The 27464-nt window shown below is 49.1% G+C and overlaps 1 protein-coding gene across 2 annotated transcripts in view; it reads right to left on the minus strand.

The window, feature by feature from the left end:
* The window catches only part of LOC141154411 (ficolin-2-like), a 49315-nt gene extending 25283 nt beyond the window's left edge, over nt 1–24032 (minus strand). Inside the window, exon 1 of one of the 2 annotated variants that reach the window (XM_073640319.1) lies at nt 23837–24032. In XM_073640319.1, the coding sequence (XP_073496420.1) occupies nt 23837–23909 (73 nt within the window). In that variant the 5' untranslated portion in view covers nt 23910–24032. The remainder of the gene's footprint in view (nt 1–23836) is intronic. The other variant, XM_073640318.1, reaches the window with a different exon arrangement.
* Between the last annotated feature and the right edge of the window lie 3432 nt (nt 24033–27464).

Here is a 27464-nt window from a genome sequence, read left to right on the forward strand (position 1 = left end):
TCTTCACTTACTTCAAGCCATCCGATCGCGGCTGTCTCCAGGCAATTTTCTTCTGGGACCAGGGCAGCAATAATTTCAGAGGACACGAGGTTCTTAACCAGAACTTGGACTTTACTTGGGGAAGAGGAATATATACAATATTTACAGTCAGATATAATGGATAAGGCCCGACAGGCAATCATCTCTCTCACAGGCGCTGTTAACTGCTTCAGCCCTGGTTCCCTCTTTAAGTGGAGCATCTCTGTGGCTATAATCCCTGGCCCAAGAGACTCCTCTGTATTGACAGTGACCTGGATCCGATATCTCTCCCCCACGTCTTAGCCTGGAGTCCTATTTAGCTTCCTCTGCTTCCTGCAGACTAGAAGTCCCCCGTGTCCTCACTACGCTTTGATGAGTTTCTCCGGCGGGCTGACAGGACTCGTGCTCTTGTGTGGGGAGACTTGCACACTGGGATCCCACTGTCTGAGGGTACGGAGCTCCCGTCTACCCTAGCAGCCACTATAATCAGGCTGTCTGAACAACTTGCGGTCTCAACTCGTACTGAAGAATCACTTCCTGATTCTGGAAACTAAACAGAGACTTTCCTAATATGCCCACCCTCAGTGAGCTGTCATCACAGAACTTTAACCCATCACTGTCTATAACTTTGCTGGCAGACTCAACCTGACATCTGCACCCAGAACAGTGGCATCTTGTGGCTGTTTTCAGGTACTACAGCCCAGAAGGAATTATACCAGGAACAAGCTTTATATCTCTCTAGGCTTGATAAGGCACTGAGTTCCCCCTCTACTCTACTAACTGGACCACTAAAGCTAACCCCCTTAGCTTGGTCTACCACAGAGAGGGAGGTCTGACCTCAGGGACACTTCCTTTAACTATCTCAGTACCAAGGGAAGGCTACGCCCTTCCCCACTATTACAGTTGTATCACTGAAGGAGTTAGATAAAAAAAAAACGAGGGTCAACTTCACTCTACTCTCACATCTCAACTCAAACATCTGGACACAGGACGCAGGAACAGAAGAAAAACAACAGCAGATATGTGGCACCCCAGGGGTCCGGTTGCCACAGTGGCATTGCTTCCCTCAAAAGAGGTAATGCCATGCCTGGAAGCAAGCAGGGGTCCCCTAGCCAGGTTTTGCTAAGCATGCACCACTTTCATGGCTCCAGACCAGCAAGGGGAGCTCCTCCCCTTGGCAACTGGGATCTGGGGGCGGGGTTAGTCAGTCTTAGTGTGAGGAGTGAAAGCGAGGACGTCGAGGAGAGAGGAGCTGGGGACTGGAGCTGCGTGGCAGCTCACCCCAGAAGTACAGCACAGAAGAACTGGACACCGGATTCCGAGGCTGTGGGGCACTGAAGGCCCAGCCACAGAAACCGGAGGGCAGGAGACTGCAGGTCTCCTGGCCCCATCACATGCCGGGAGGCTCAGCAGCACCGCAGGGTCCAGCACCGCCACGTGGGAGCGACGCACCAGCAAGGCCCGAGCTGCCTGCCATACGGGTGAGCACAGAAACGTTACACTCAGGGACGAGGGCCACCGCACAGCTACAAGCAGCAGGGCCAAAGAGTTTAGTGGAAAGGGAAGGCTTACAACTTCACCTTGGCAAGGAGGATTCTTTACTTGCTTCCAGGCTGCCCAGACTTCCACTTCTAGCCAGTACCCTAGTCCCGGCTTGTCTAATCACCACCAGTAAAGACAAGAGTAAACTGCCATTAAGTTGTGGACTGATTATTGCTGCGCCATCAACCCCTGCACTACACTGCCCTGGAGCTAGCTCTTCCTGTGGAGAGCCACACCATCCCTGCTGCAGTAACATCAGCTTCAGAGGACTGCTCCGCAGCGGCGGCTCCCTTTAGCCGCATTCCACAGGTGGCGTCACAAACTCTATAAAAACACTATAAATCCCCTATCCATAACCCCTTTTATTGACCGCCCTGGGTCATGGACCAGGTCACCACCACTGTGACATTCCCCAGCATTTACTGGCCCAGCACCGGGTACCCCACGGCCCAGGGGGCGTGTCAGATACACCAGATAAAAACATTATATATTTATGGCAAGTAACAAGTCTTTTTAAATGTACTGGTACAGTCATATATTAGGTGGAGTTTTTGAAATGTAGATCAGGGTGAGCAACACGGACACGAGGCGATGAAGCAGCTAGTAGATAAGTGAGGACCAGGACAGTGTAGTATGCAAGACAGCAGATAACAATGGGAGCAGGAATCACCAGGTGAAGCAGAGCCAGGTATGCAAATGTGTGAGGTGCGCAGGGTGGTAGTTGTGGCAATGGGCTGCTGTTCTCCTCCCACACCCTGACACCCCACAAATAAAAGATAAAGTCCTATTCGTCGTGTGGGCTGTGTAGTAGATAACACTTACGTTTTCCGTTGAGAGCCTCATCTGATACTCGGTCACTTTTTCAGAGGCAGGTACACAGTCAAGCTTAGACTCTTGATTCTTTCTTAACAAAACCATTTTACTTAACTCCTTCAGTTCAGTTTTGGTCACTGTTACAGTATAATGTGATGCAGCAGTCACAGTTTTAGCCACCTGCTTATCCCTCTCTTTTCTAGCCCTTCCTTCCTCAGGGATATTCCACCCTGCTCCGCAGCTTCCAAAAACACGGTCCCGCTTCCTATCTGGGCATCCCCATCTGTTTTCTCTTCTTGGGACAAAAGTAAGGCTGGTTACTCCATACTTTTTACAGGCCATAGGCCTCAGACGTTTAGGAAAGATTCCCTGAAGTTGGCCGCTTCCGTTTCCATAATGCTGCTTCTCTCTTTCTTTTCCTCTTTCTGCATCACTATTGACCATCAGCCCACTGGCCCTGACCTTTGTCACTTTTCTCAGTTGCCCCTCCTGCACATACTTTAATGTTTCAACCAGCTCTCTATCTCTGACTGACTAACTCACTAACTGAAAAAAACGCTACTCTGCTCTGGCCCAAACCCGTCCCACTTTCAACTGGACCAATCACTAACTCTCCCCCCGTCGCTATGCAAACATCCTCGTTGCTACCCTACTGCAGTCACTAAACCTCCTAAACTAAGTCCTAAACTATGCCTTATATCTTATATACTAATAGGCCCACCACTGCCTATCAGCCATAATGTTTCTATCTATCACTATCTAAACCCTAAACTATATCCTATGCTTTCCTATACGCTATACACAGACTCACATATTACTACAGTCACAAACATACAATAAACCATACACTTGGCACAAACACAGTTTAAAGAGGGAGAGGCACATGACAGCCTCTGTCACACCCTTACAAGTGCACATGGGAATAGAAGATGTAAAGGTAATCTAGTACCTTGCTTGCATAGCTACGATTACACACAAAACAACAAAAGAGCTGCGAATATAGGCAGTATAATAGGAATAGCAGAGACAGACAATAATTAGGTATCTTACTTGTAGAGATCAAGGTATGAACAGCTCTAGTATTAGCAAAGTTGAATTTGTTATGGGGAAGCACCCAGAGTTCAGGGTGCAGTAGCACGAGGATTCACAGGTCTGAGCTAGAAAGTAGTTGCAAGTTGCTGGAATACCATATATGAGTTTGTTAGAGAGAATAAGACACCTAGCAGGAGCTGAGAAAAGTGGATGATGGAGTAAACTCCTGTAATACACGTAGTAGCTGAATGCAATATTTCCAAAATACTTGGGCACACATGGGTGCCTGTGTAAGGAAGTGGACAAGAGAGAAGAAGACAGTTGAAATTGATGTCTAGCTGAGTAATTGCAAGCAAACATCACCATCTGCTGGTCAAAGGCGATAGTGAAAATAAAGAAAGAATTACAGTAGTAGGAACTTGATAGTGAGAACCCATGTTCCACCAGGAAGAATTTAAAGACGACACCAGGTCAAGTGACACCTGTGTCGTAGTTACTAAATATAAAAGGCCTGGACATGCTGAGAAGAGGTAGTTGGCACCAGAAATTGTACCAGGACAGGTCATGTGGCTGTTAGGTGGGCTTACAGCCACCATAGCCACAGAAGGATCCAAGAGCAATCAGATACAAGAGAAGGCTTGAGCTGTGAGGAAGATCTGTGCACCGCGCCAGTAGAAGTCAGTGACCAGCGCTAGTAGATGTCTGTGACCAGCGCCAGTGGAAGTCTGTGACCAGCGCCAGTGGAAGTCCGTAAGCAGCGCCAATAGAGGATCTGGGAGACGATCCGGATGTAGCAGAGGACCATTCCTGTGGGCCGTTACTTCCAGCGCAGACGTATGGTACAGGGTGTGGGTTAGGGCCATGCTTCAGGGAATGGAGACGGCCAGTGGGAGGAGCACACTGTATACCCAGTGACTCGCATATCTAGGATTTGTGGTCTAATGAGAAGGAGCTCAGTGCCCGTGGATCTGCGTGCCATGCGCACACCCTGGACAGCAGCAGAGAAGGAAGGGGGAGCGGGACATGGGCCGCAGCGGTGAGTTAGTCGTCATCCCTGCTGGGGGAGAGAGGCAGCATGCAGGGACGCAGGCACTACACAGTGTATGTAATAGAACGTTGCATAGATATTGTATTTAGTCGTATTGCTGTGTCATAATATACTGTATTAACCCTGTTACTGTTAGCCGCCATATAGTACTTAAACGTCAATTGGGGAATAGCGCCTCCCGGCTGCGGCAATTCCCGGAAGTGTCAGCTATACATGACAGCTGACACCCTGAAGTATCGGCTCCGGCCAGTTTTGAGACCGATCAGGGCCGATTAACCCCTTAAATACCTCTGTCAATCGCGACAGTGGTATTTAAGTTGTGATAAGGCCCCCTTAGTAATCATCGGACCCCCGCAATGAGAATCGTGAGTCCCAAAGGTTACCATGGTACCCTGAAGTCATGTGATGATCTCAGGGTACGCTGGCCTGTGAGATCCAGCAATAAGCTGGGAGATCAGCAATCAAAATAAAAATTATACATGTTCCACGGTGGGACTTAGTGAAAAAGTAAAAAAAGTGAAATAAAATATGTAAAAAAGTAAAAAAAAAACACACAAAAAAGCGCAGACAAATCACTAAAATCCGTTTCGACACTCAAAATGCAATGTTTGTGATAAAACAGAAATAAACAAAAAAAAGTACACATAATTGGTATTGCCGCGTCCGGAACAACCTGCTCTATAAAACCAGCATGTTATTTATTCTGTTTGCCGAATGCCGCAAAAAAAAAAAAAAAAAACTAGCCAAAAATGTCCCTTTTTCATCATACTGACTCACAAAAAAGTGAATAAAAAGTGATCAAAAAGTGATATGTAAAAGAAATGGTATACATGAAAACGCCAAAATGTCCCAAAAAAAACAAGCCCTAATATGGCTCATTTGGCAAAAAATTAAAAACTTTACAGCTGTCAGAATATGATGATGCAAAAACAAATTCATAAAAATTCATAAAATATTGTTTTTCGTTTGTAAAAATAGCACATCATAAAAATAAATAAATAAATACATCTGGTATCGCTGTAATTGTGACGACCCAATGAACAATTCGGTTTTATCACTTTTACCACTCGGTGAACGGCGCAAAAAGAAAAAAAGAAAAACAATAATCGAATTGCTGTTTTTTGTTCATTCTGGCTGAAAAATCGGAATAAAAAACGATCAAAAATGACTATGTGCGTCAAAGTGGTACAAAAATTTGCAACTTGTCCTGCAAAAAATAAGCCCTCATACAGTGCTGTTCAGCAAAAAATAAAAAAGTTACAGCTCTCAGAATATAGCAACAAAAAAAATATATTTTATAAAAAAGCATTTTTACAGTATGATAGCAGCAAAACCTAAAAAAACCTGATATAAATCTGGTATCGCTGTAATCACACCGACCCAAAAGAATAAATTTCCCTTATCACTTATACCGCACGGTGAACTGCACAAAAATAAAAATAAGAACTATTCTGGTACTGCTGTCTATTTGTTCATTGTGCCTCCAAAAAATCGGAATAAGGCTCAGCTCACATTTATCCTGCACTCTTCGCTGAGCGCTTACGTTGGGGTTTCCGTATATATTCCCCAAAAACGTGATTCAGACAAAACCTGGGACAGAACCTCTCTATTATGAAGCAGATGGAGTACCTTTGGACTGGTCTGTGTTCTGGCGGTGTCCCATCATTTTAGGTGTCTTTTTAGCGCACAAGTGTACGCCTAAAAAGATGGATACCACCAAAACAGACGCCAAACAAAGCCCAAAGTGTCTCCATCTGCCTCACTATGGTAGGTGGTTCCGTCAGGGGTTTCGTCTGAATCGCATTTTTGTGGGGTTTACATGGAAACCCCAAGGTAAGTGCTCAGTGTAGAACACAAGAATGTGATCCCAGCCTTATTCTGGAAGTGATCGAAAAATATTATGTACCCCAAAATGTTACCAATAAAACCCTAATATATCCTGCACAAAACCAGCTCCCACTCAGGTCTGTCATCTGTGACTGGAACTATAGGGGGTTCCGAGTTACTGACAGAACAAAGACTCAGGAAAAGCGACGGCTCCCGCCCCATCAAATAAAATCCAGTGAAATCTGCGCTCCCAAATCCAATGCCCCCTCCTTCTGAGCCCCACTGTGCCTAAACCGCAGTAAGCGGCCACATGTTTGGCATTATTGTAGTGGGGAGAGAGGACTTAACAATTTACAGGGTGCATGTCTCCAGAAGCACAAACTGGGTACAATATATGGGGGTGCTTCAATTTATGGGGGCACAATGTATGGGCACTATTTAAGGGGGAAGACCGGGGTGTAAGTACTTTGAGAACAAGGGATCCGGAACTGCCGGGGCCGTGCCTCTGGTTGCAGGGGGAAGACAGACTGAGAGCTCAGGGGTCAGGTGACCGCGGAGCTGCACGCGTGTCTAGGAAGAGGGAGAAAAAGGAGTTTTGTGCGGGAAAGCAGGCAGTGGACAGTTGGAGTCAAGCCCGACTAGAGGGAGAAGAGACGCAGGGTCCGTGGAGCCAAACAAGTGAGGTGCAGTGTTATGGACTAGGCGCTCTGCGGGTCAAACCGGAGACCGCCCGCTGCCGCCAGAAGACGGAGCATTGTTTAGGCGGGGAAGCAAGAAGAAAACCGGCATCAGCTGGCAACGGCCTTGTGGGGAACAAGAGTCAGCTAAATGTAAAACTGACGATTACAACCGTTTCGACTCTGCTATATCTAGCCAAACTGTGGATTGTCGGTTATAGCCTGTTACCTGCTACTCTCCTTGTTGTCCCCATATTTCCCCTGTTACTCCCTGCGTGGAGATTGACCCTGTTACAATAAATCCCCCCTGTTTATTAACCCTGTACTGGCTGCTCGGTGTTTCTGTGTCACTGCATCTAAAGTACCTGTGTCACCACTACACTGGCATATTTGAAATTCTCCAGAATAAAGCCTTGAGTGGATGTTACAAAATAGTCACTGCAGCCATAGATGAATTCATTCAGTGGTGCAATTTCTACAATGGGGTCACCTTTGGGGGTTTTCTGCTGTTGCAGCACCTTTTGGGCTCCGCAAATGTCACCTGCAAACTATTCTAGCAAAATCTGTGCTCCAAAAGCCAAATAGCGCTCCTTCCTTCTCAGCCCTGATGTGTGGCCTAACAGTAATTTCTGATGACATATGGGGCATCACCGCATTCGGGAGACATCGCGCAATAAATTATGGAGTCCAGTTTCACCTATTAACCCTTGTGTACCTAAAAAATGTGCAGCAAATACAATAATTACATTTTTACCACTAAAATTTCATATTTCCATGTCTCAATGTTATAAAATTCAGTGAGGCTGTGGTTCAAAATACTCACTACACCCCAGATAAATTTCTTAGGCAGTGGAGTTTCCAAAATGGGGTCACCTGGAGGGGTTTCTGCTGTTCTGGCACTTCAGAGGCTGAGCTAATGGTGCCCACAATCTATTCAAGCGGAATCTGCGTTCTAAAAGTCAAGTAGCGCTCCTTCCCATCCGATCCTCCATGTGCTCAAACAGCAGTGTACATCCACATATGGGGTACTACCACATTTGGGAGAAATCACATAACAAATTCTGAGGTCCAATTTCTCCCATTACCCCTCGTGTAAATTATACATTTGGTGCTAAAACATCATTTTAGCGGGAAAATTTTTTTTTGTTCTCACATCTAAATGTTATAAAGTTTTGTGAATTACCTTTACGTTAAAAATGCTCCATACACCCCTAGATGAATTCCTTGAGGGTCTAGTTTCCAAAATGGGGTCACTTGTGTTTTTTTTCTTATTTTGCTGTTTTCACATTTGAAAGGGTCTCCAAATGTGACATGGCATTCACAATTTATTTCAGACAAATAGTGCTTTTTCCTTTCCTAGCCCTGTCATGTGCCCAAACAGAAGTTTTTGACCCCATATGGGATATCATCGCATTCAGAAGAAATTGCATAACAAATTATGGGGTCCATTTTCTCCTGCTATTCTTGTGAAAATAAAAAATTTTGGGCTAAAAGTACATTTTGTTGTGGAAAAAATTAATTTTTTTTATTTTCACGGCTCTATGTTATAAACTTCTGTGAAGCACCTGGGGGTTTAAGGTGCTCACCACCCATCTAGATACATTCCTTGAGGAGTCTAGTTTCCAAACTGGGATTACTTGGGGGGGTTTCCACTGTTTAGGCACATCAGGGGATCTCCAAACGCGACATGGCATCCGCTCTCAATTTCAGCGATTTTTGCATTCAAAAAGTCAAACGTGTTCTTTGCCTTCTGAGCCCTGCCGTGCGCCCAAACAACAGTTTTCCCCCACATATGGGGTATTGGCATGCTCAGGAGAAATTGCACAACAAATTTTGTGGTCCATTTTATCCTGTTACTGTGGCGCCCCTGAGGGTTCAGTCGCCACAGAGGTACTGCACCTCACCCAGAGGTGTGGTGTCTCCTTCTCTCAGGTAAGGAGGGAGTGCTGCCCGGAACCCCAACACCCGCATTCAACACTACACTGCTCCAGGCTGGCTGGAAGGGCAAGATGCAATGTGTTTCCTGCTGCGCCCTGTCCCTGGCTGGAGTGGGGGGAACCCAAAGGTAGGGAGAACCAGTAGTGGGTGTGGGTGGAGGAAGTAGAGTAGGGGACCACCATAAAAGGAGGTCTATAAAGGGAAGCCATCTTAGGGTGGCAAGTCAGTTAGTGAGAAGTTAGTTCAGTGAGTAGTGAGCTGAGAGTTGAGCAGAGAGCGTGCTGACGCTCAGAGAGCAGCGAAGAGGCAGCACACCTGCTGCAGTGCTTAGGCGAGCCAAGGCCTACAGCACGAGTGAGGGCCCTGAGTGTGGCCGAAGGCGAGAGGAGAAGGAAGAAGTAACGAGGGGGCAGAGGAGCATACCAGGCTCACCCCGAGATATATACCGGACACCGGGTCCGCGCCTACAGGGACCTTCACACCCAGTAGGGACCACCGGAACCCCTGGAGGACTACAGGTCCCAGGTTTACCAAACGCTGACTACAGTACCAGGGCTAGGAGTCACGGAGGCCCCAGCGACCAGGGAGAGTGATCTCCAAGAGTAGGCCCTACGACCAGGTCAGCAGGTGCAAGGGAAAGAGAGAGACAGTAACCAAGCTAGGCCTAGCTCCAGGCAGTTCAGAAGCTTAGCGAGTAAAGCCACGGATCAGGAGGCCCTATACCCGCTCACTGGGGAGAGTCCAAAAGTGCGCCCTTCGTCCGGAGTACCCTGGACCGTGCCTGCATCATCACCAGTAAAGGTACTGAAGCTTACCCCCGTGTGAGTGTCCGTCTTTCCTCTGGGACCGTCCTGCCGTCTCTCACCAACCTCCACCATTCACCCCTACACTGCCCTGGAGCTAGCTCTACCTGTGGAGAGCCACACCATCCTTGCTGCCGTAACACCAGCTCCAGAAGACTGCTCCGCAGCGGCGGCACCCTCTAGCCGCATTCCACAGGTGGCGTCACGAACTTTCCAAATCCCCTATAATTAATCCCCCCCCTTTTTGATTGACCGCCCTGGGTCACGGACCGGGCCAGCCACCGTGATATCCCCCATACCGGCACCCCTAGGCCCAGCTGCCGAGTAGCCCACGGCCCTGGGGGCGCGTCATTACCATTGTGAAAATAGAAAAAATGTGGCTAAAGTAAAATTTTTGTGAAAAAAGGTAAAATGTTTATTTTTTCCTTCCACATTGCTTGAGTTCCTGTGAAGTACCTGAAGCGTTAATAAACTTCTTGAATGTGGTTTTGATGACTTTGAGGGGTGCAGTTTTTAGAATGGTGTCACTTTTGGGTATTTTCTGTCATATAGAAAAACATCTAAAAATCAGCGGGATCCATTGAAGCGTTCCAGAGTTATTACCTGATGAACTGATCTGAATTCAAAAATTTGGCCTGGTCATTAAGGTCAAAATTGGCTCGGTCACTAAGAGGTTAAAAGTAATATTCAGTATATGCAGCTTATGTGATGAGCTTCCCCTAGTGGTGACTGTATGCAGTCTGAAATTTATCATTAACCAAATCAGAAAAATATTCTAATATATTAAGATATATTATGAAATTAACACAGAATTAACACAGAATTTTGGACTTCCAAAAAAACAGAATGGCAGACATTACCCTTACAGAACATTAGGAAGTTGGACACCATTTCAGATTTGGTTTGAAACTGAGGCCATAAGATTTGCATGCATACCTCTCACCCCTGTCCCTCTATTTGCTAAACGTTCTCTATGGCATTATTAATGTAAGTGAGGGATTTGGCCGACACCTATTTCTGCCTCCCAATCCAACCTATTACAGTTCCCCGGAGTGTGTGTGTGCTCTATGGGGGCTTGCTGCTTACCCCTTTCTGGGCCAGAAGTGGTACGGTGGTATGGGGACCTTATACTTATGGAACAATTTAGTAGAGCCAGAGCCCGTTGTAAAAAGTTAAAACATTTTTACTGTTAAGCTTCAAACAAAGTAATACTGTATCTCTTGGTGGAAAATGTGACGCCTCTACTCGAAAGCCCTTTTCTTTACCCTGGGAGATGGGGGACTCGGAGTCGGGTCCTGTGATGGAGAGATGGGGTGCAGCCGTGGCCCGGACCCGCTCCGTGCCCAGGGCCGTCACATTAAAAGAGGGATGGTGCGGGCTTATCCGGGTTGAGTGGCTGATTTACGACTACGCCACCTGTGGCACCTGGTGAAGGCCACCAGCGCTGCTGTGGTCCACTGAGGCCTGGTGTTAGGGCAGCCATAGTTATTACTACTCCCCACAGGCGGAGCAGGGCCTCAGGGCAGAGGAACAGGAGGATGGGGGTAGTAGTAGAAGAGTACGGGCGTCGCGTCACACGGTGTGGCGCAGAATAAACAGTCCGGAGGCCATAGGGGTGAACTTCCAAGGCTTTACTCACATTAGAGATGGCAGAAGGAAGGCGACTCCCTGCTCCCCGCGGAGTCCTGCGGTCACCAGGGACGCGGGTCCGACAACCTCCGAGTAAGTCCAGCGTTCAATCGGGACCCTACACCAGAGTGTTCCTGAACTACAGACCGTATCCTTTCCTGTCCGTGTGTGTGCGAATAGGCCGGGTCTCCCTCTGAGCTCCTCTCAGAACAAGGGTACGGGTGGTAGCTCCGCTTCTTCCGATACCCGGTGGGATCCTCAGGGCCTACCGGGCTTTCCCGACCAGGACATGGAGTAGCAAGGTCGGGTGTCGGGGGCCGGTACCCCTCTTGCAGCCGGACTCCCTCTGAATATATCAGGTTGGCGAGGACAGGTGGCGTACACCGCTCCGTCAGCATCTTCCCCGGGATCCATTTGCTATGGAGCCACACTCTTAAGCTCCGGGCCTTCTTGGTCCTGGTCCTTGACCGGGTCGAGACATTCCTTGTCTACAACTTACCCCTCGTCCCAAGGCCGGGGCACAAGGGCTGTGTCTCCATCCGATGCGGGCCCACACAGGATCCGCGTTAGGGTGGGAGATCACAGTACACCCAGCATTTGACAGCATAAAGAAAGTCATAGAGCGATCAAAGAACCAAGACCCAAGATGGCTTTTTATTAAATATTAAATTTTAAAGTGTAACTAACTTGTAAGTCCTCCACCCTCACCCGCTAACTGGTTCCCCTCTCTTTTGGTTCCCCAGTCTCCCTGTAACCAGGAGGGCAGCACCTAGTGCATATTAGCCCCCTCTGGTGGAGAAATGTGGTGTTGGATGCAAAGGTTGGGTCACGACTATCACACTGTTCTTACCTCAGAGGAGGAACACTACACTCCATTAGAGAAGTGCAGCATCCCTGTGGCGGTCGAACTCTCAGGGGCGCCACATTCCCCCCTGGTGAAACACAGCACGTCCGCGGGCTGCAAAAGAGTAACACCCAGGAAATTTTCTTTTTATATAACAAAACCATCTTCCCTTTATGGGAGGCACATCTTCTTAAACGTTGCAAAACAGGTTATACAGTACAAAAATACAAAAGTATAAAATTATAAAAGTGCTAGCATTTTCCAGAGACATTATGTACAGACAGACGGGTTAAGGTGCAAAGACGCAGAGTCAGTTCAGAAGTGCGAGGGACCTGCCCCAAACCCTCAACGTGGGCCCTGGGGTAGCTGCAGGGCATGAAGATCCCGAGTCGGACCTCCCAGAGAGCCACCCTGACAGGTTTTCCTTCTGAGGTCTTGAGGTACAAATGTCCGCGATTTTTGTATAAAACCAATATGGAGCACCTAAAAAGATGCAAACTATATACAAAGGAAAGAGTCTGTCTGCTGCCAGTCCGAAGGGACACATGTCTCTAAAAAACTGGGATTATAAGGTAAGAAAAATAGAAAGATCAACACATTAACTTGTAAACAAATTGTAACAGCCGGGGCTGCTTAAACCTCGGGTTCCCTCCTGGGAAAAGGCTCGCTCCTCCCGACGGAGGCTGACCGGTCCCCTGAGGCCGAGCGCGAGGGGGCGTCGCTCCCGGACACTTTGTGTACATCCAGGGCATACCACCCCCGCACCCCCTGGTGACGAGAAAAGGTCACTATATTGCCCGGGAAGAGGTTCCGACCAGGGTGTCCCTTCTTCAAACGCGGCTCGACGTCCCGCCGGCTGACAAAGACGTCGTCCTGGTACTGGGGACTTCTAATGAACCCCCACCCCGCCTCATGGTGGAAGGGGACGACTTGCCCTTCCACTCGGGGACTGGGACGGGTGGCCTCTTCCTGACGAGCCCGGGATTTAGCAGCTTTGGCCCGTACCTCGAGGCGTTCGCAGCGGAGCTCCCGTTGATGTTGCTCCCGAGCGAGCTGGAATATTTGGTCGCTGCACCACTGGCTCCTCCTGTGCGCTTCAGCCTGGGTCTCCCGGGGGAAGCCCATCAGGTCCCCCCCCTTGGTTGTCCCAGGCCCACTCCTCGGCCTCCGGCCAGGTTACTGCTGGTGCAGGTAACGGTGTCATCAAGGGTTGCTGCAGGTCCTCTACAGGCGCGGACCAGTACGGGTTGGAGCCGGTGGACACCTCTGCAGCTTCAGGCACTTCGGGTTCAGGAGTAGGGCGGCATCGCAGGTCCCCACCTATAGCTGCCGCTTGCAGCTCCGGAGCCAAGACCTGATCCCAGTTGGCCGCGTGGGGTATTAGATATTCGGCCATGAGGTCCAGGATAGGGACGGTAGGCTCTGCAGCCGGGGCAGGGGTAGCACACTCACCCGCCGCTGGGCCGCTCACGACCTCTGTCACAGTGTCTCCTTGTCCTGGGACTTCAACTCTTTTGCGGCGGGCCCGAATATGTAGCAACATCTCTTCCCGCCACGCAGCCGTCGCCGCCTCCTGGGCCTCTCTCTGTCTCCGCAAGAGAACGGGGGCTTCCTGCCGGAGAAATTCCATATCTCCCGCCGTTAGAACGCTGCCGCCTCGCTCTCTGCCGGGTGAATGGCCTGAACCGGGTTCAGAATGCTCGGTAGGTTGCGCTCCAGAAGCGTCCATGTCTGCCTCTGAAGAATGCCAACCCCCGACTGCAAGGGCCACACCTTGTTACTTTTCTTCTTCCTCCTCTTTCGGGGCGGTTCCTGGCCGGCATGTTGACAGGCCCGCCTTCGTTCAGCCCATCCGGTTTGACGGGCATTACCCCGCGGACAGTCTCTGATGGAAGGGGCAGTCCACACTTTTGGCGCCAAGCGGGAGCCCAGCCCACGATGGGAGGTGTTTAAAGCCAGTGTTTTCACAGCATTATGGCGCCTGTTCTTCTTGGGCGGGAGCAATTTTAAGTGTAAAAACGACAGTTCAAGGTGTAAGGCACACAGTACCCGGTAGCAATGGGTAATTCCTTCCTTTGTTGCGGGCACGCGATCCTGCCGACTACGCCAAGGTTGTGACGCCTCTACTCGAAAGCCCTTTTCTTTACCCTGGGAGATGGGGGACTCGGAGTTGGGTCCTGTGATGGAGAGATGGGGTGCAGCCGTGGCTCAGACCCGCTCCGTGCCCAGGGCCGTCACATTAAAAGAAGGATGGTACGGGCTTATCCGGGTTGAGTGGCTGATTTACGACTACGCCACCTGTGGCACCTGGTGAAGGCCACCAGCGCTGCTGCAGTCCACTGAGGCCTGGTGTTAGGGCAGCCATAGCTATTACTACTCCTCACAGGCGGAGCAGGGCCTCAGGGCAGAGGAACAGGAGTATGGGGGTAGTAGTAGAGGAGTACGGGCGTCGCGTCGCGCGGTGTGGCGCAGAATAAACAGTCCGGAGGCCATAGGGGTGAACTTCCAAGGCTTTACTCACATTAGAGATGGCAGAAGGAAGGCGACTCCCTGCTCCCCGCGGAGTCCTGCGGTCACCAGGGACGGGGGTCCGACAACCTCCGAGTAAGTCCAGCGTTCAATCGGGACCCTACACCAGAGTGTTCCTGAACTACAGACCGTATCCTTTCCTGTCCGTGTGTGTGCGAATAGGCCGGGTCTCCCTCTGAGCTCCTCTCAGAACAAGGGTACGGGTGGTAGCTCCGCTTCTTCCGATACCCGGTGGGATCCTCAGGGCCTACTGGGCTTTCCCGACCAGGACATGGAGTAGCAAGGTCGGGTGTCGGGGGCCGGTACCCCTCTTGCAGCCGGACTCCCTCTGAATATATCAGGTTGGCGAGGACAGGTGGCGTACACCGCTCCGTCAGCATCTTCCCCGGGATCCATTTGCTATGGAGCCACACTCTTAAGCTCCGGGCCTTCTTGGTCCTGGTCCTTGACCGGGTCGAGACATTCCTTGTCTACAACTTACCCCTCGTCCCAAGGCCGGGGCACAAGGGCTGTGTCTCCATCCGATGCGGGCCCACACAGGATCCGCGTTAGGGTGGGAGATCACAGTACACCCAGCAATTGACAGCATAAAGACAGTCAAAGAGCGATCAAAGAACCAAGACCCAAGATGGCTTTTTATTAAATATTAAATTTTAAAGTGTAACTAACTTGTAAGTCCTCCACCCTCACCCACTAACTGGTTCCCCTCTCTTTTGGTTCCCCAGTCTCCCTGTAACCAGGAGGGCAGCACCTAGTGCATATTAGCCCCCTCTGGTGGAGAAATGTGGTGTTGGATGCAAAGGTTGGGTCACGACTATCACACTGTTCTTACCTCAGAGGAGGAACACTACACTCCATTAGAGAAGTGCAGCATCCCTGAGGCGGTCGAACTCTCAGGGGCGCCACATTCCCCCCTGGTGAAACACAGCACGTCCGCGGGCTGCAAAAGAGTAACACCCAGGAAATTTTCTTTTTATATAACAAAACCATCTTCCCTTTATGGGAGGCACATCTTCTTAAACGTTGCAAAACAGGTTATACAGTACAAAAATACAAAAGTATAAAATTATAAAAGTGCTAGCATTTTCCAGAGACATTATGTACAGACAGACGGGTTAAGGTGCAAAGACGCAGAGTCAGTTCAGAAGTGCGAGGGACCTGCCCCAAACCCTCAACGTGGGCCCTGGGGTAGCTGCAGGGCATGAAGATCCCGAGTCGGACCTCCCAGAGAGCCACCCTGACAGGTTTTCCTTCTGAGGTTTTGAGGTACAAATGTCCGCGGTTTTTGTATAAAACTAATATGGAGCACCTAAAAAGATGCAAACTATATACAAAGGAAAGAGTCTGTCTGCTGCCAGTCCGAAGGGACACATGTCTCTAAAAAACTGGGATTATAAGGTAAGAAAAATAGAAAGATCAACACATTAACTTGTAAACAAATTGTAACAGCCGGGGCTGCTTAAACCTCGGGTTCCCTCCTGGGAAAAGGCTCGCTCCTCCCGACGGAGGCTGACCGGTCCCCTGAGGCCGAGCGCGAGGGGGCGTCGCTCCCGGACACTTTGTGTACATCCAGGGCATACCACCCCCGCACCCCCTGGTGGCGAGAAAAGGTCACTATATCGCCCGGGAAGAGGTTCCAACCAGGGTGTCCCTTCTTCAAACGCGGCTCGACGTCCCGCCGGCTGACAAAGACGTCGTCCTGGTACTGGGGACTTCTAATGAACCCCCACCCCGCCTCATGGTGGAAGGGGACGACTTGCCCTTCCACTCGGGGACTGGGACGGGTGGCCTCTTCCTGACGAGCCCGGGATTTAGCAGCTTTGGCCCGTACCTCGAGGCGTTCGCAGCGGAGCTCCCGTTGATGTTGCTCCCGAGCGAGCTGGAATATTTGGTGGCTGCACCACTGGCTCCTCCTGTGCGCTTCAGCCCGGGTCTCCCGGGGGAAGCCCATCAGGTCCCCCCCCTGGTTGTCCCAGGCCCACTCCTCGGCCTCCGGCCAGTTTACTGCTGGTGCAGGTAACGGTGTCATCAAGGGTTGCTGCAGGTCCTCTACAGGCGCGGACCAGTACGGGTTGGAGCCGGTGGACACCTCTGCAGCTTCAGGCACTTCGGGTTCAGGAGTAGGGCGGCATCGCAGGTCCCCACCTATAGCTGCCGCTTGCAGCTCCGGAGCCAAGACCTGATCCCAGTTGGCCGCGTGGGGTATTAGATATTCGGCCATGAGGTCCAGGATAGGGACGGTAGGCTCTGCAGCCGGGGCAGGGGTAGCACACTCACCCGCCGCTGGGCCGCTCACGACCTCTGTCACAGTGTCTCCTTGTCCTGGGACTTCAACTCATTGGCGGCGGGCCCGAATATGTAGCAACATCTCTTCCCGCCACGCAGCCGTCGCCGCCTCCTGGGCCTCTCTCTGTCTCCGCAAGAGACCGGGGGCTTCCTGCCGGAGAAATTCCATATCTCCCGCCGTTAGAACGCTGCCGCCTCGCTCTCTGCCGGGTGAAGGGCCTGAACCGGGTTCAGAATGCTCGGTAGGTTGCGCTCCAGAAGCGTCCATGTCTGCCTCTGAAGAATGCCAACCCCCGACTGCAAGGGCCACACCTTGTTACTTTTCTTCTTCCTCCTCTTTCGGGGCGGTTCCTGGCCGGCATGTTGACAGGCCCGCCTTCGTTCAGCCCATCCGGTTTGACGGGCATTACCCCGCGGACAGTCTCTGATGGAAGGGGCAGTCCACACTTTTGGCGCCAAGCGGGAGACCAGCCCACGATGGGAGGTGTTTAAAGCCAGTGTTTTCACAGCATTATGGCTTCTGTTCTTCTTGGGCGGGCGCCATTTTAAGTGTAAAAACGACAGTTCAAGGTGTAAGGCACACAGTACCCGGTAGCAATGGGTAATTCCTTCCTTTGTTGCGGGCACGCGATCCTGCCGACTACGCCAAGGTTGTGACGCCTCTACTCGAAAGACCTTTTCTTTACCCTGGGAGATGGGGGACTCGGAGTTGGGTCCTGTGATGGAGAGATGGGGTGCAGCCGTGGCTCAGACCCGCTCCGTGCCCAGGGCCGTCACATTAAAAGAAGGATGGTACGGGCTTATCCGGGTTGAGTGGCTGATTTACGACTACGCCACCTGTGGCACCTGGTGAAGGCCACCAGCGCTGCTGCAGTCCACTGAGGCCTGGTGTTAGGGCAGCCATAGTTATTACTACTCCCCACAGGCGGAGCAGGGCCTCAGGGCAGAGGAACAGGAGTATGGGGGTAGTAGTAGAGGAGTACGGGCGTCGCGTCGCGCGGTGTGGCGCAGAATAAACAGTCCGGAGGCCATAGGGGTGAACTTCCAAGGCTTTACTCACATTAGAGATGGCAGAAGGAAGGCGACTCCCTGCTCCCTGCGGAGTCCTGCGGTCACCAGGGACGGGGGTCCGACAACCTCCGAGTAAGTCCAGTGTTCAATTGGGACCCTACACCAGAGTGTTCCTGAACTACAGACCGTATCCTTTCCTGTCCGTGTGTGTGCGAATAGGCCGGGTCTCCCTCTGAGCTCCTCTCAGAACAAGGGTACGGGTGGCAGCTCTGCTCCTTCCGATACCCGGTGGGATCCTCAGGGCCTACCGGGCTTTCCCGACCAGGACATGGAGTAGCAAGGTCGGGTGTCGGGGGCCGGTACCCCTCTTGCAGCCGGACTCCCTCTGAATATATCAGGTTGGCGAGGACAGGTGGCGTACACCGCTCCGTCTGCATCCTCCCCGGGATCCATTTGCTATGGAGCCACACTCTTAAGCTCCGGGCCTTCTTGGTCCAGGTCCTTGACCGGGTCGAGACATTCCTTGTCTACAACCTACCCCTCATCCCAAGGCCGGGGCACGAGGGCTGTGTCTCCATCCGATGCGTGCCCACACAGGAGCCGCGTTAGGGTGGGAGATCACAGTACACTCAGCAATTGACAGCAGAAAGACAGTCAAAGAGTGATCAAAGAACCAAGACACAAGATGGCTTTTTATTAAATATGAAATTTTAAAGTGTAACTAACTTGTAAGTCCTCCACCCTCACCCACTAACTGGTTCCCCTCTCTTTTGGTTCCCCAGTCTCCCTGTAACCAGGAGGGCAGCACCTAGTGCATATTAGCCCCCTCTGGTGGAGAAATGTGGTGTTGGATGCAAAGGTTGGGTCACGACTATCACACTGTTCTTACCTCAGAGGAGGAACACCACACTCCATTAGAGAAGTTCAGCATCCCTGTGGCGGTTGAACCCTCAGGGGCGCCACAGAAAACATGATAAATCTACAATGTTTCTTCTGCTTTAGGCAGAGGCTCATATTCAGTTATGGTCACAGATGGCATATCTTGATGTTGTCAGACACTTCAGAGTATCAGAGTATTTCTTTTGCACTTCAAATATCCCACACTATGGTGCAGTACCCCATGCGCCTCCCTGGTCAGAATAGGATGCTATGTCTAAACCTCCATAGCCGGTTTTACATGTTGTCAGTAGCCCACTGCACACTAGCTGCCTACGGGAATCACACCTCCGTCAGCTCTATTTAATACCACTACAGGTACTCATTGCCAGTGAAGAATCCTCTCTACAGAAGTCATATGGGTCAATGTGTGTTCCTGTGTCCGTACTCCAGCCGTTAGAAGGTAGCAGACTTCTTTAACACTGTTCTGAACACTGTTCTTGAGTCCTAGTCGCTGCACACTCTTCACTTGTGGCCGACTCTTCTACTGTACAGTAGCTCTTTTCTCCTTCAAAATCTCTCTATAAACTAGCAGGAACTAGCTTCCTGTACAAAATGCTCCAATAACGCCTCCCCACCTGGGCTGACACTAACTGTTAACCCTGTCACAGACTAACAACACATATTATTATTTATTTATATAGAGCCATTGATTCACTGGTGCTGTACATACGAAGGGGCTACATACCAAATACAGATATCACTTACAGTAAACAAACTAACAATGATAGACTGGTACAGAGGGAAGAGGACCCAGCCCTTGCAGGGTTACATTCTACAGGAATGGGGAAGGAGAAAGTAGGTTGAGGGGTTGCAGTAGCTCCAGTGTTCTTGAGGTGGCAGCAAGCAAAGTAATGGCAGGCTATAAGCTTGTTTGAGGAGATGGGTTTTCTGGTTCCGTCTGAAGGATCCAAATGTGGAGGCTAATCGGACGTGTTGAGGCACAGAATTCCATAGGATGGGGGATATTCGGGAGAAATCTTGGAGGCGATTGGGTGAGGAGCGAATAAGTGTGGAGGAGAGAAGGAGGTCTTGGGAGGACTGGAGATTACGTAAGGGAATATATTGGGAGATTAGTTCAGAGATGTATGGAGGAGAGAGGTCATGGATGGCTTTGTAGGTCAGTGTTAGTAGTTTGAACTGGATACGCTGGGCAATTGGAAGCCAGTGAAGGGATTTGCAAAGGGGGGCAGCAGAGGAGTAGCGAGGCGACAGATGAACTAGTCGCCTAGCAGAGTTAAGGATCGACTGGAGGGGTGCGACAATGTTAGCAGGTAGGCCACAGAGGAGGATGTTGCAGTAGTCGAGGCAGGAGATGATGAGGGCATGCACAAGCAGTTTAGTAGATTGAGGGTTGAGGAAAGCACGGATTCTGGAAATATTTTTGAGCTGGAGGATACAGGAGGTGGCGAGAGCTTGGATGTGGGGTTTGAAGTATAGGCAGAGTCAAGGGTTACTCAGAGGCAGCAGATTGTCGGTACAGGGGAAAGTGTTATGTCATTATTTGTGATAGAAAGATCAGGTGGGGAAGATACACGAGATGAGGGAAAGATTGATGAGTTCAGTTTTGTCCACATTGAGCTTGAGAAAGCAGGAGGAGAAGAAGGAGGATATGGCTGCTAGACATGCTGGGATTCTGGACAGCAGAGAAGTGACATCTGGGCCAAAGAGGTAGATCTGGGTGTCGTCAGAGTACAGATGGTACTGGAAGTCATGGGATTTTATGAGCTGTCCCAAGCCAAGGGTCTAGATTGAGAAGAGTAGGGGTCCTAGGACAGAGGTCCTAGGACAGAGCCTTGAGGGACTCCAACAGAGAGGGGGCGGGGTGAGGAAGTAGTGTGGGAGTGGGAGTGCAATTGGAAAGGTATGAGGAGATCAAGGATACGGCAAGGTTTTTCACGCCAAATGAAGAAAGGATCTGTAGTAGGAGGCAGTGGTCAACAGTGTCGAAAGTAGAGGACAGGTCAAGAAGAAGGAGTACAGAGAATTGTCTGTTAGCTTTGGCTATAATTAAGTCATTGGTGATATTGGTAAGGGCAGTTTCAGTGGAATGGTGGGGGCAGAAGCCAGATTGTCGGTTGTCAAAGAGAGCGTTAGATGAGAAATGAGAGGAAAGTTCAGCTTGAACGTGTTGGTAGAGGAGTTTGGAAGCAAATGGGAGCAGTGATATGGGGCGGTAGCTGGACTAGGCAGTTGGGTCGAGGGATGGCTTTTTGAGGATGGGCGTGATTGTGGCATGTTTTAAGGCAGCGGGGAAGGTTCCAGAAGTTAGTGATAGGTTGAAGAGATGGGTTAGGGATGGGATGAGTGTGGGGGTGAGGTTGGGGAGGATATGGGATGGAATAGGGTCTAGTGCCCAAGTGGTGAGGTGTGATTTGGAGTGGAGACAAGTAAGGTCTCCTTCCGTAATGTTGGGAAGGGAGGTTATGGGGGAAGGGCAATGGTCTGGAAAACAAAGAGGTTGTAGTGGTTGGACAGTAAAGACTTGCCTTGTTTGGTCAATCTTGTTTTTGAAGTGTGTGGCAAACTCCTCAGCAGAGATGATGGAGGTCGGAGGGGGCAATGGAGGGCGGAGGAGAGAGTTAAAAGTGTTGAATAGCTGTTTGGGTTTGTAAGATAGGGAAGATATGAGGGTTGTGAAGTAGACCTGTTTAGCAGAGGTGAGGGCTGATTTGAATGCTAGTGTTCTTTGTTTGAATGCAGTGAAGTCATCTTGGGAATGCGTTTTCTTCCAACACCTCTCTGCAACCCTGGACGCTTGTCGAAGCTGGTTAGTGAGGTTGTTGTGCCAGGGTTGCCTATTGACTCGTTGTGCTCTGCCATGCATAAGAGGGGTGACCGAGTCAATAGCTGATGCGAGAGTAGTATTGTAGAAAGCAGTGGTGCTGCCTGTGTCGTGGAGTGAAGATATGGATGTCAGTGGTAGAATAGAGTCAGAGAGTGTGTGTGTGTCAAGATGTACAAGGTTTCTGCGGGGGTGGACTAGTTGCTGGACATGGGTGACAGGTGAGGAGGACAGGGATGAGAACGTGACTAGATGGTGGTCAGATAGAGTTGGGGGGAGGTTGTGAGGTTATATAGAGAGCAGAGTCGGGTGAAGATGAGGTCTAGTGTGTGTTTGTGTGCGTGGCTGAGGAGGACCACTGAATAAGTCCAAAGGATGAAGTAAGCGACAGGAATTTGGATGCTGCTGACTGGCGAGTGTCAGTGGGGATGTTGAAATTGCCCATGATGATTGTCGGAATGTCAGCAGAGAGAAAGTAAAGAAGCCAAGTGGAGAATTGGTCAATAAAGGCTGTGACCGGGCCTGGAGGTCGGTATATGACAGCCACTTGGAGGTTGGAGGGAGAGTAGATGCGGACAGAGTGGACTTCAAAAGAAAGGAGAATAAGGGAGGGTAGAGGTGGGGTAGGGCTAAAGGTGCAGTTGGTAGAAAGGAGAAAGGAGAAGACCCACTCCTCCACCATGTCTGTTAACAGGGTGAGGATCGTGGGTGAGGTGGAGGCCACCATAAAACAGCACAGCAGGGGAGGCAGTGTCGGTGGGTGTCAACCATGTCTCTGTGATGCCCAGGAAGGAGAGATTGCGAGAGGTAAAGAGGTAGTGGACAAAGTGGAGCTTGTTGCATACAGAGTGGGCGTTCCAGAGTGCTCCAGAGAGAGGGAGCTGGGGAGTGGGCGTCCAGGGCACAAGTTTTACGTTGGAGAGATTGCGGTGGTTTGCAGTTGGTTGGAAGCGATAGGAGGGGGAATTGGTGGAGGGTGTAAGCTATGGGGGTCCAGGATTGGGAGATATGTCGCCAGCAGTGATGAGAAGCAGAGAGAGGGAGAGCAGGTGGGAGAAGGAGAGTGTCCAGCTTGTTTTATGTTTTGGTAGGATAGCTCCATATCCAATCATATTAACCACTTTGACGTTCAAATCACTCACCTTTTGCCCCATTGAAAGGTTCAAATCACCCACAAAGGTTCAAATCACCCATCTTCTGCCCCATTGAAAATAAAACAATTAAAAATAACAATAAATACACATATTTAGTATCGCTGCGTTCAGAAATGTCCAATCTATCAAAATATAAAAATAATCTGATTGGTAAATGGCGTAACAAGAAAAAAATCAAAACGCCAGAATTATGGGGTTATTTGGCTATCGCAACATTGCAATAAAATGCAATAAAAGATGATCAAAACATCGCATCTACCCCAAGATGGTATCAATCAAAAAATCATCTCGGCGCGCAAAAAATAAGCCATCACCCAGCCCCAGGTACCAAAAAATTAAAACGCTACAGGTCTCGGAAAATGGCGTCATAAGCAAAATTTGTTTTTCTTACAAATTTTGGAAATTATTTTCACTAGTTAAATAAAAAAGAACCAATACATGTTTGGTATCTGTGTACTCATACTGACCTGGAGAATCTTAATGCCAGGTCAGTTTTACCATATAGTGAACACTGTAAATTAAAACCCAAAAAACAATTGTGGAATTGCACATTATTTGCAATTTCACCAAGCTTGGAATTTTTTTTCCGTTTTCCAGTACACTATAAGGTAAAATCAATGATGTCATTCAAAAGTACAACTCGTCCCGCAAAAAACAAGCCCTTATATGGCTATATTAACGGAAAATAAAAAAGTTATGGCTCTTGGAAGAAGGGGAGGAAAAAAGGAAAGCACAAAAAAACTGAAAATTGCAAGGTCAAGAGCAAACTGCACTACATTAAAGACATGTTTTGCAGCAAATCTTCAGAAGGAGTGTCGACACTTCTTCCACACCTTTACATTAAGAAACATTTTCTTTGGTAAAAGATTTACTGTTCTTCTATTGCAGTCCAGTACCTCCTATAACAACTACAGACATGGACCGTCAGTTACAGAAGCCCTATATCTATAGCTATATCACTCACCCGGGCATGTGTTAGTGGCAAGGACCAAATTAGTCCCCAACCAGATGATCAGGACTTTCGGTGTCAGTGTCATCTTCTCGCCTTGATATGAGGACGATTCTTTTACATCCACAAAACATGAAATTCTCGTTGGGCTATTTTATACCAATAGGAAAGACACAAGGTTTTCATTACAGCTCCTTACCCATGGGCATTTCACAATGTTATCTTTTTAACACCTTCATGACCAAGATTTTTGTTTTAGCAAGCAGGGCAAATGTAAGGGGTCTGATGGTGGGTCTAAGGCTTAATGCCCACGATGCAGAAATGAAGCAGAAATTTTCCTGAGCATTTCTGCATCTCCTTAGCAGAAAAATGCATGCGTTTTTTACATGCGTTTTTGACGCGTATTTGACACTTTACTACAAAATGTGACATCTTCAGTTTAAAAAACAAACATTTTATTCAGGGCTGGATCTCATTGTACAACATCTGAATAGACAGGAGAATTAGTGCAATCCGAAGTCCACGTAGGACTTAGGCTATGTGCACACGATGCGGATTTAATGCGTTTTTGCAGTGGATTTTCGCCGCGAAAACGCATTAAAATCGCTTGTAATAGGTCTGCCATGTACTGCAATGCAAATCCGCATGTGCTGTGCACATCATGCGGAAATTTCCGCTGCGGATTCGCATTGCGGTAAAAACCACAACTAGACCAATTCTAGTGCGATTCCACTGTGAAATCGCCGTCATTGACTTGCATTGGACAGAATGAGATTTAATGCACAGATGGTACCCGGGTCTGGAGAAGAGGAGACTCTCATTCGACCCAGGTACCATCGTACCTACCAGTTAAAAAAGAATAATAAAGTTAAAAATTAAAAAAAATAATCATACTCACCTCTCCGGCGCCCCTGGTGTTCTCCCGGTGTCCTACCAGCGACGATGCGCTCTCCTCGGCTCCCAGGGGTGATCTGCAAGGACCTTCGGTGACTTCATTTAGTCAGCTGATGGTCAGCGGTCAGGTGATGGTCGCGTGACTATCAGATGACTAAATGACGCCACTGACGGTCCTTGCAGATCACCGCTGGGAGCCGAGGAGAGCGTATCGTCGCCGGGAGGACACCGGGGGCCGGTGGAAGGTGAGTATGAATATTTTTTACTTTGTAATTCCTTTTTTTAAACTATTTTATGGGCACACAATATAAATCCATGCCATCCTGAAGGAGAATGTCCGGCCATCTGTTTGTGACCTCAAGCTGAAGCGCACTTGGGTTATGCAGCAGGACAATGATCCAAAACACAACAGCAATCCACCTCTAAATGGCTTAAGAAAAACAAAATTAAGATTTTCGAGTGGCTTAGCCAAAGTTCTGACCTTAATCCGATTGTGATGTAGTGGCGTGACCTTAAAAAGGCGGTTCATGCTTGGAAACCCTCCAATGTGGCTGAATTACAACAAGTTTGTAAAGATGAGTGGGCCAAAATTCCTCCAGAGCGTTGTAAAAGACTCATTTCCAGTTATCGTAAACACTTGATTGCAGTTGTTGCTGCTAAGGGTGGCCCAACCAGTCATTAGGTTTAGGGGGCAATCACTTTTTCACACAGGACCCTGTAGGTTTGGATTTCTTTTTCCCTTAATAATAAAGACCTTCATTTAAAAACTGCATTTTGTGTTTACTTGTGTTATCTTTGTCTAATATTTAAATTTGTTTTGTGATCTGAAATATTTAAGTGTGACAAACATGCAAAAGAATAAGAAATCCGGAAGGGGCAAAAACTTTTTTACACCACTGTATGCATATGCCAATTTTTAGTTAATTGATCACATACATTTAATTTATGCCTATATTATTCTCATTTCACTTCACCAACTTAGACTATTTAGTGCTGATGAATCACACACAACTTGGATTACAAAAATATTTACACACAGATTGTACTGTAACAAAATAGGTAAAAAGCCAAGGGGGTGAATACTTTTCCAAGCCACTGTAAGTGGATGTATAAAAAAATTATGCCAATGTAAAGCAGACTTATGGAAAATGTTAATTAATAACTATCTGTTGTAAGGGAAGACACATTAAAATTTGACACATGCAAATTTTCCCAAAAATGTTTGTAAATTTCATTCAAATCATGTCAAACTAAATGTTCTATTAACATAAAGTACAATGTGTAACGAAAAAAGTCCCAGAGTCATTTGGATATGTAAAGGCATTCCAAAGTTGTTATTACTTATGTCCCAAATAGGTTGTGCCATGAAGGGATGTAAGAACCAATACCCACTTTATTATTAGTAAAATCTGACTACCCCATCATGATCCAAATGTGAGTATGTGCCAGATTTCTAGAATTTTCAGGCAGTTGAAGGCTTCAGTACCATCGAGTAGTGGATACTTGACAACAGTCCCATTTTGATGGGACAGTCCCAGAAACCAAACTATGTAAAGGAGCATATTTTATTCAAACCCAACCCAAACATGTTTTTTAGGAAGCATTGTCAACTATTTTTGGGATGTCCTTTTTGCATGTCCATTTTGAATATGTTAGTACATATGGCATGGCTTTTTTTGGTCTAAAGATATGGCCAGACAGAGTTTTATTTTTAGGCATTCAAAGATGAAGAGATTTTAACCTAATCCGCTTCACAAAAGGCTTCTGTCATGATTCTGACGTGCCCCCAGGGCAGTGGGGTACTCGGTGTCCGGGCCTATAGATGCTGGGGGGAATAAGTCACAGTGGCTGGCCCGGTCCGTGGCCCAGGGCGGTCAACAAAAAGGGGAAAGTTTATATGGGATTTGTTGTTTGATCGTGACGCCACCTGTGGTTTCTGGAAATTTGTACCAGCGCTGCTGCAGACCTCTGAGGCAGTTGATAGGGCAGCTAGGATGGAACAGCATCCCACAGGTGGAGCGGGCCTCAGGGCAGTGTAGAGTTTGATGGTGGGTGGTAATGCTGGGACTTGTGGTGCAGGAGAGATGGCGCAGCAGGAAATAACGGACAGAGGCAGTGCAGTGCAGTCATCCGAGTTTTACTCACAGTTCTTATTCAAGGTTCTCAGGTACACTGTATGGGTGTCCGCCTCCGCGTCGCACTGCGTCTACCAGACCAGGGGTTCAGCTCTTCCTCAGATGTGTCAGGAGCGCTTGACGGAACCCCGCTTTCTTTATGTACCTAACTAGACCGACTTCCCGCGCTGGGTCTTCTCCCTCCTGCCCTGCGCTTCCCACACACACTCCCGATCGGGTGCTCTGAAGTCCGTCTGGGCAACCTGGAGTTCCCGGACCTACTTGACCCTCACGGAGACTAGGATGAGACTGTGGCGACTGCACCATGGAAGTGCAGAAGCCTCCGGTTTTACCAGCCGAGACCTGGAGTAACATGGCTGGTTCAGGGGCCGGTCCCCTTCTTGCGGCCTGATCCCTCTGACACCTGGCAGATTCGGGGCGTACAGGTGCCGTCCTGCACTCACCGTACCCCCTGGGATCCCTTCTGTAGAACGGAGCCTTTCTCCTCTGCTCCCCTCCTGGGCCTCTATCACTAGGCCCCACTTGTGGAGCAGAGCTCCTGAAGAGACTCTGCTCTTCAGACTGCTCACTGACTGTTCTCCACTGACTGACCCTGCCACCCTAAGATGGCTTCC

This window comes from Phyllobates terribilis, unplaced genomic scaffold, assembly GCF_046119375.1.
Source record: "Phyllobates terribilis strain yellow unplaced genomic scaffold, ASM4611937v1 Scaffold_7__3_contigs__length_470593459, whole genome shotgun sequence".
NCBI classification, from domain to species: domain Eukaryota; kingdom Metazoa; phylum Chordata; class Amphibia; order Anura; family Dendrobatidae; genus Phyllobates; species Phyllobates terribilis.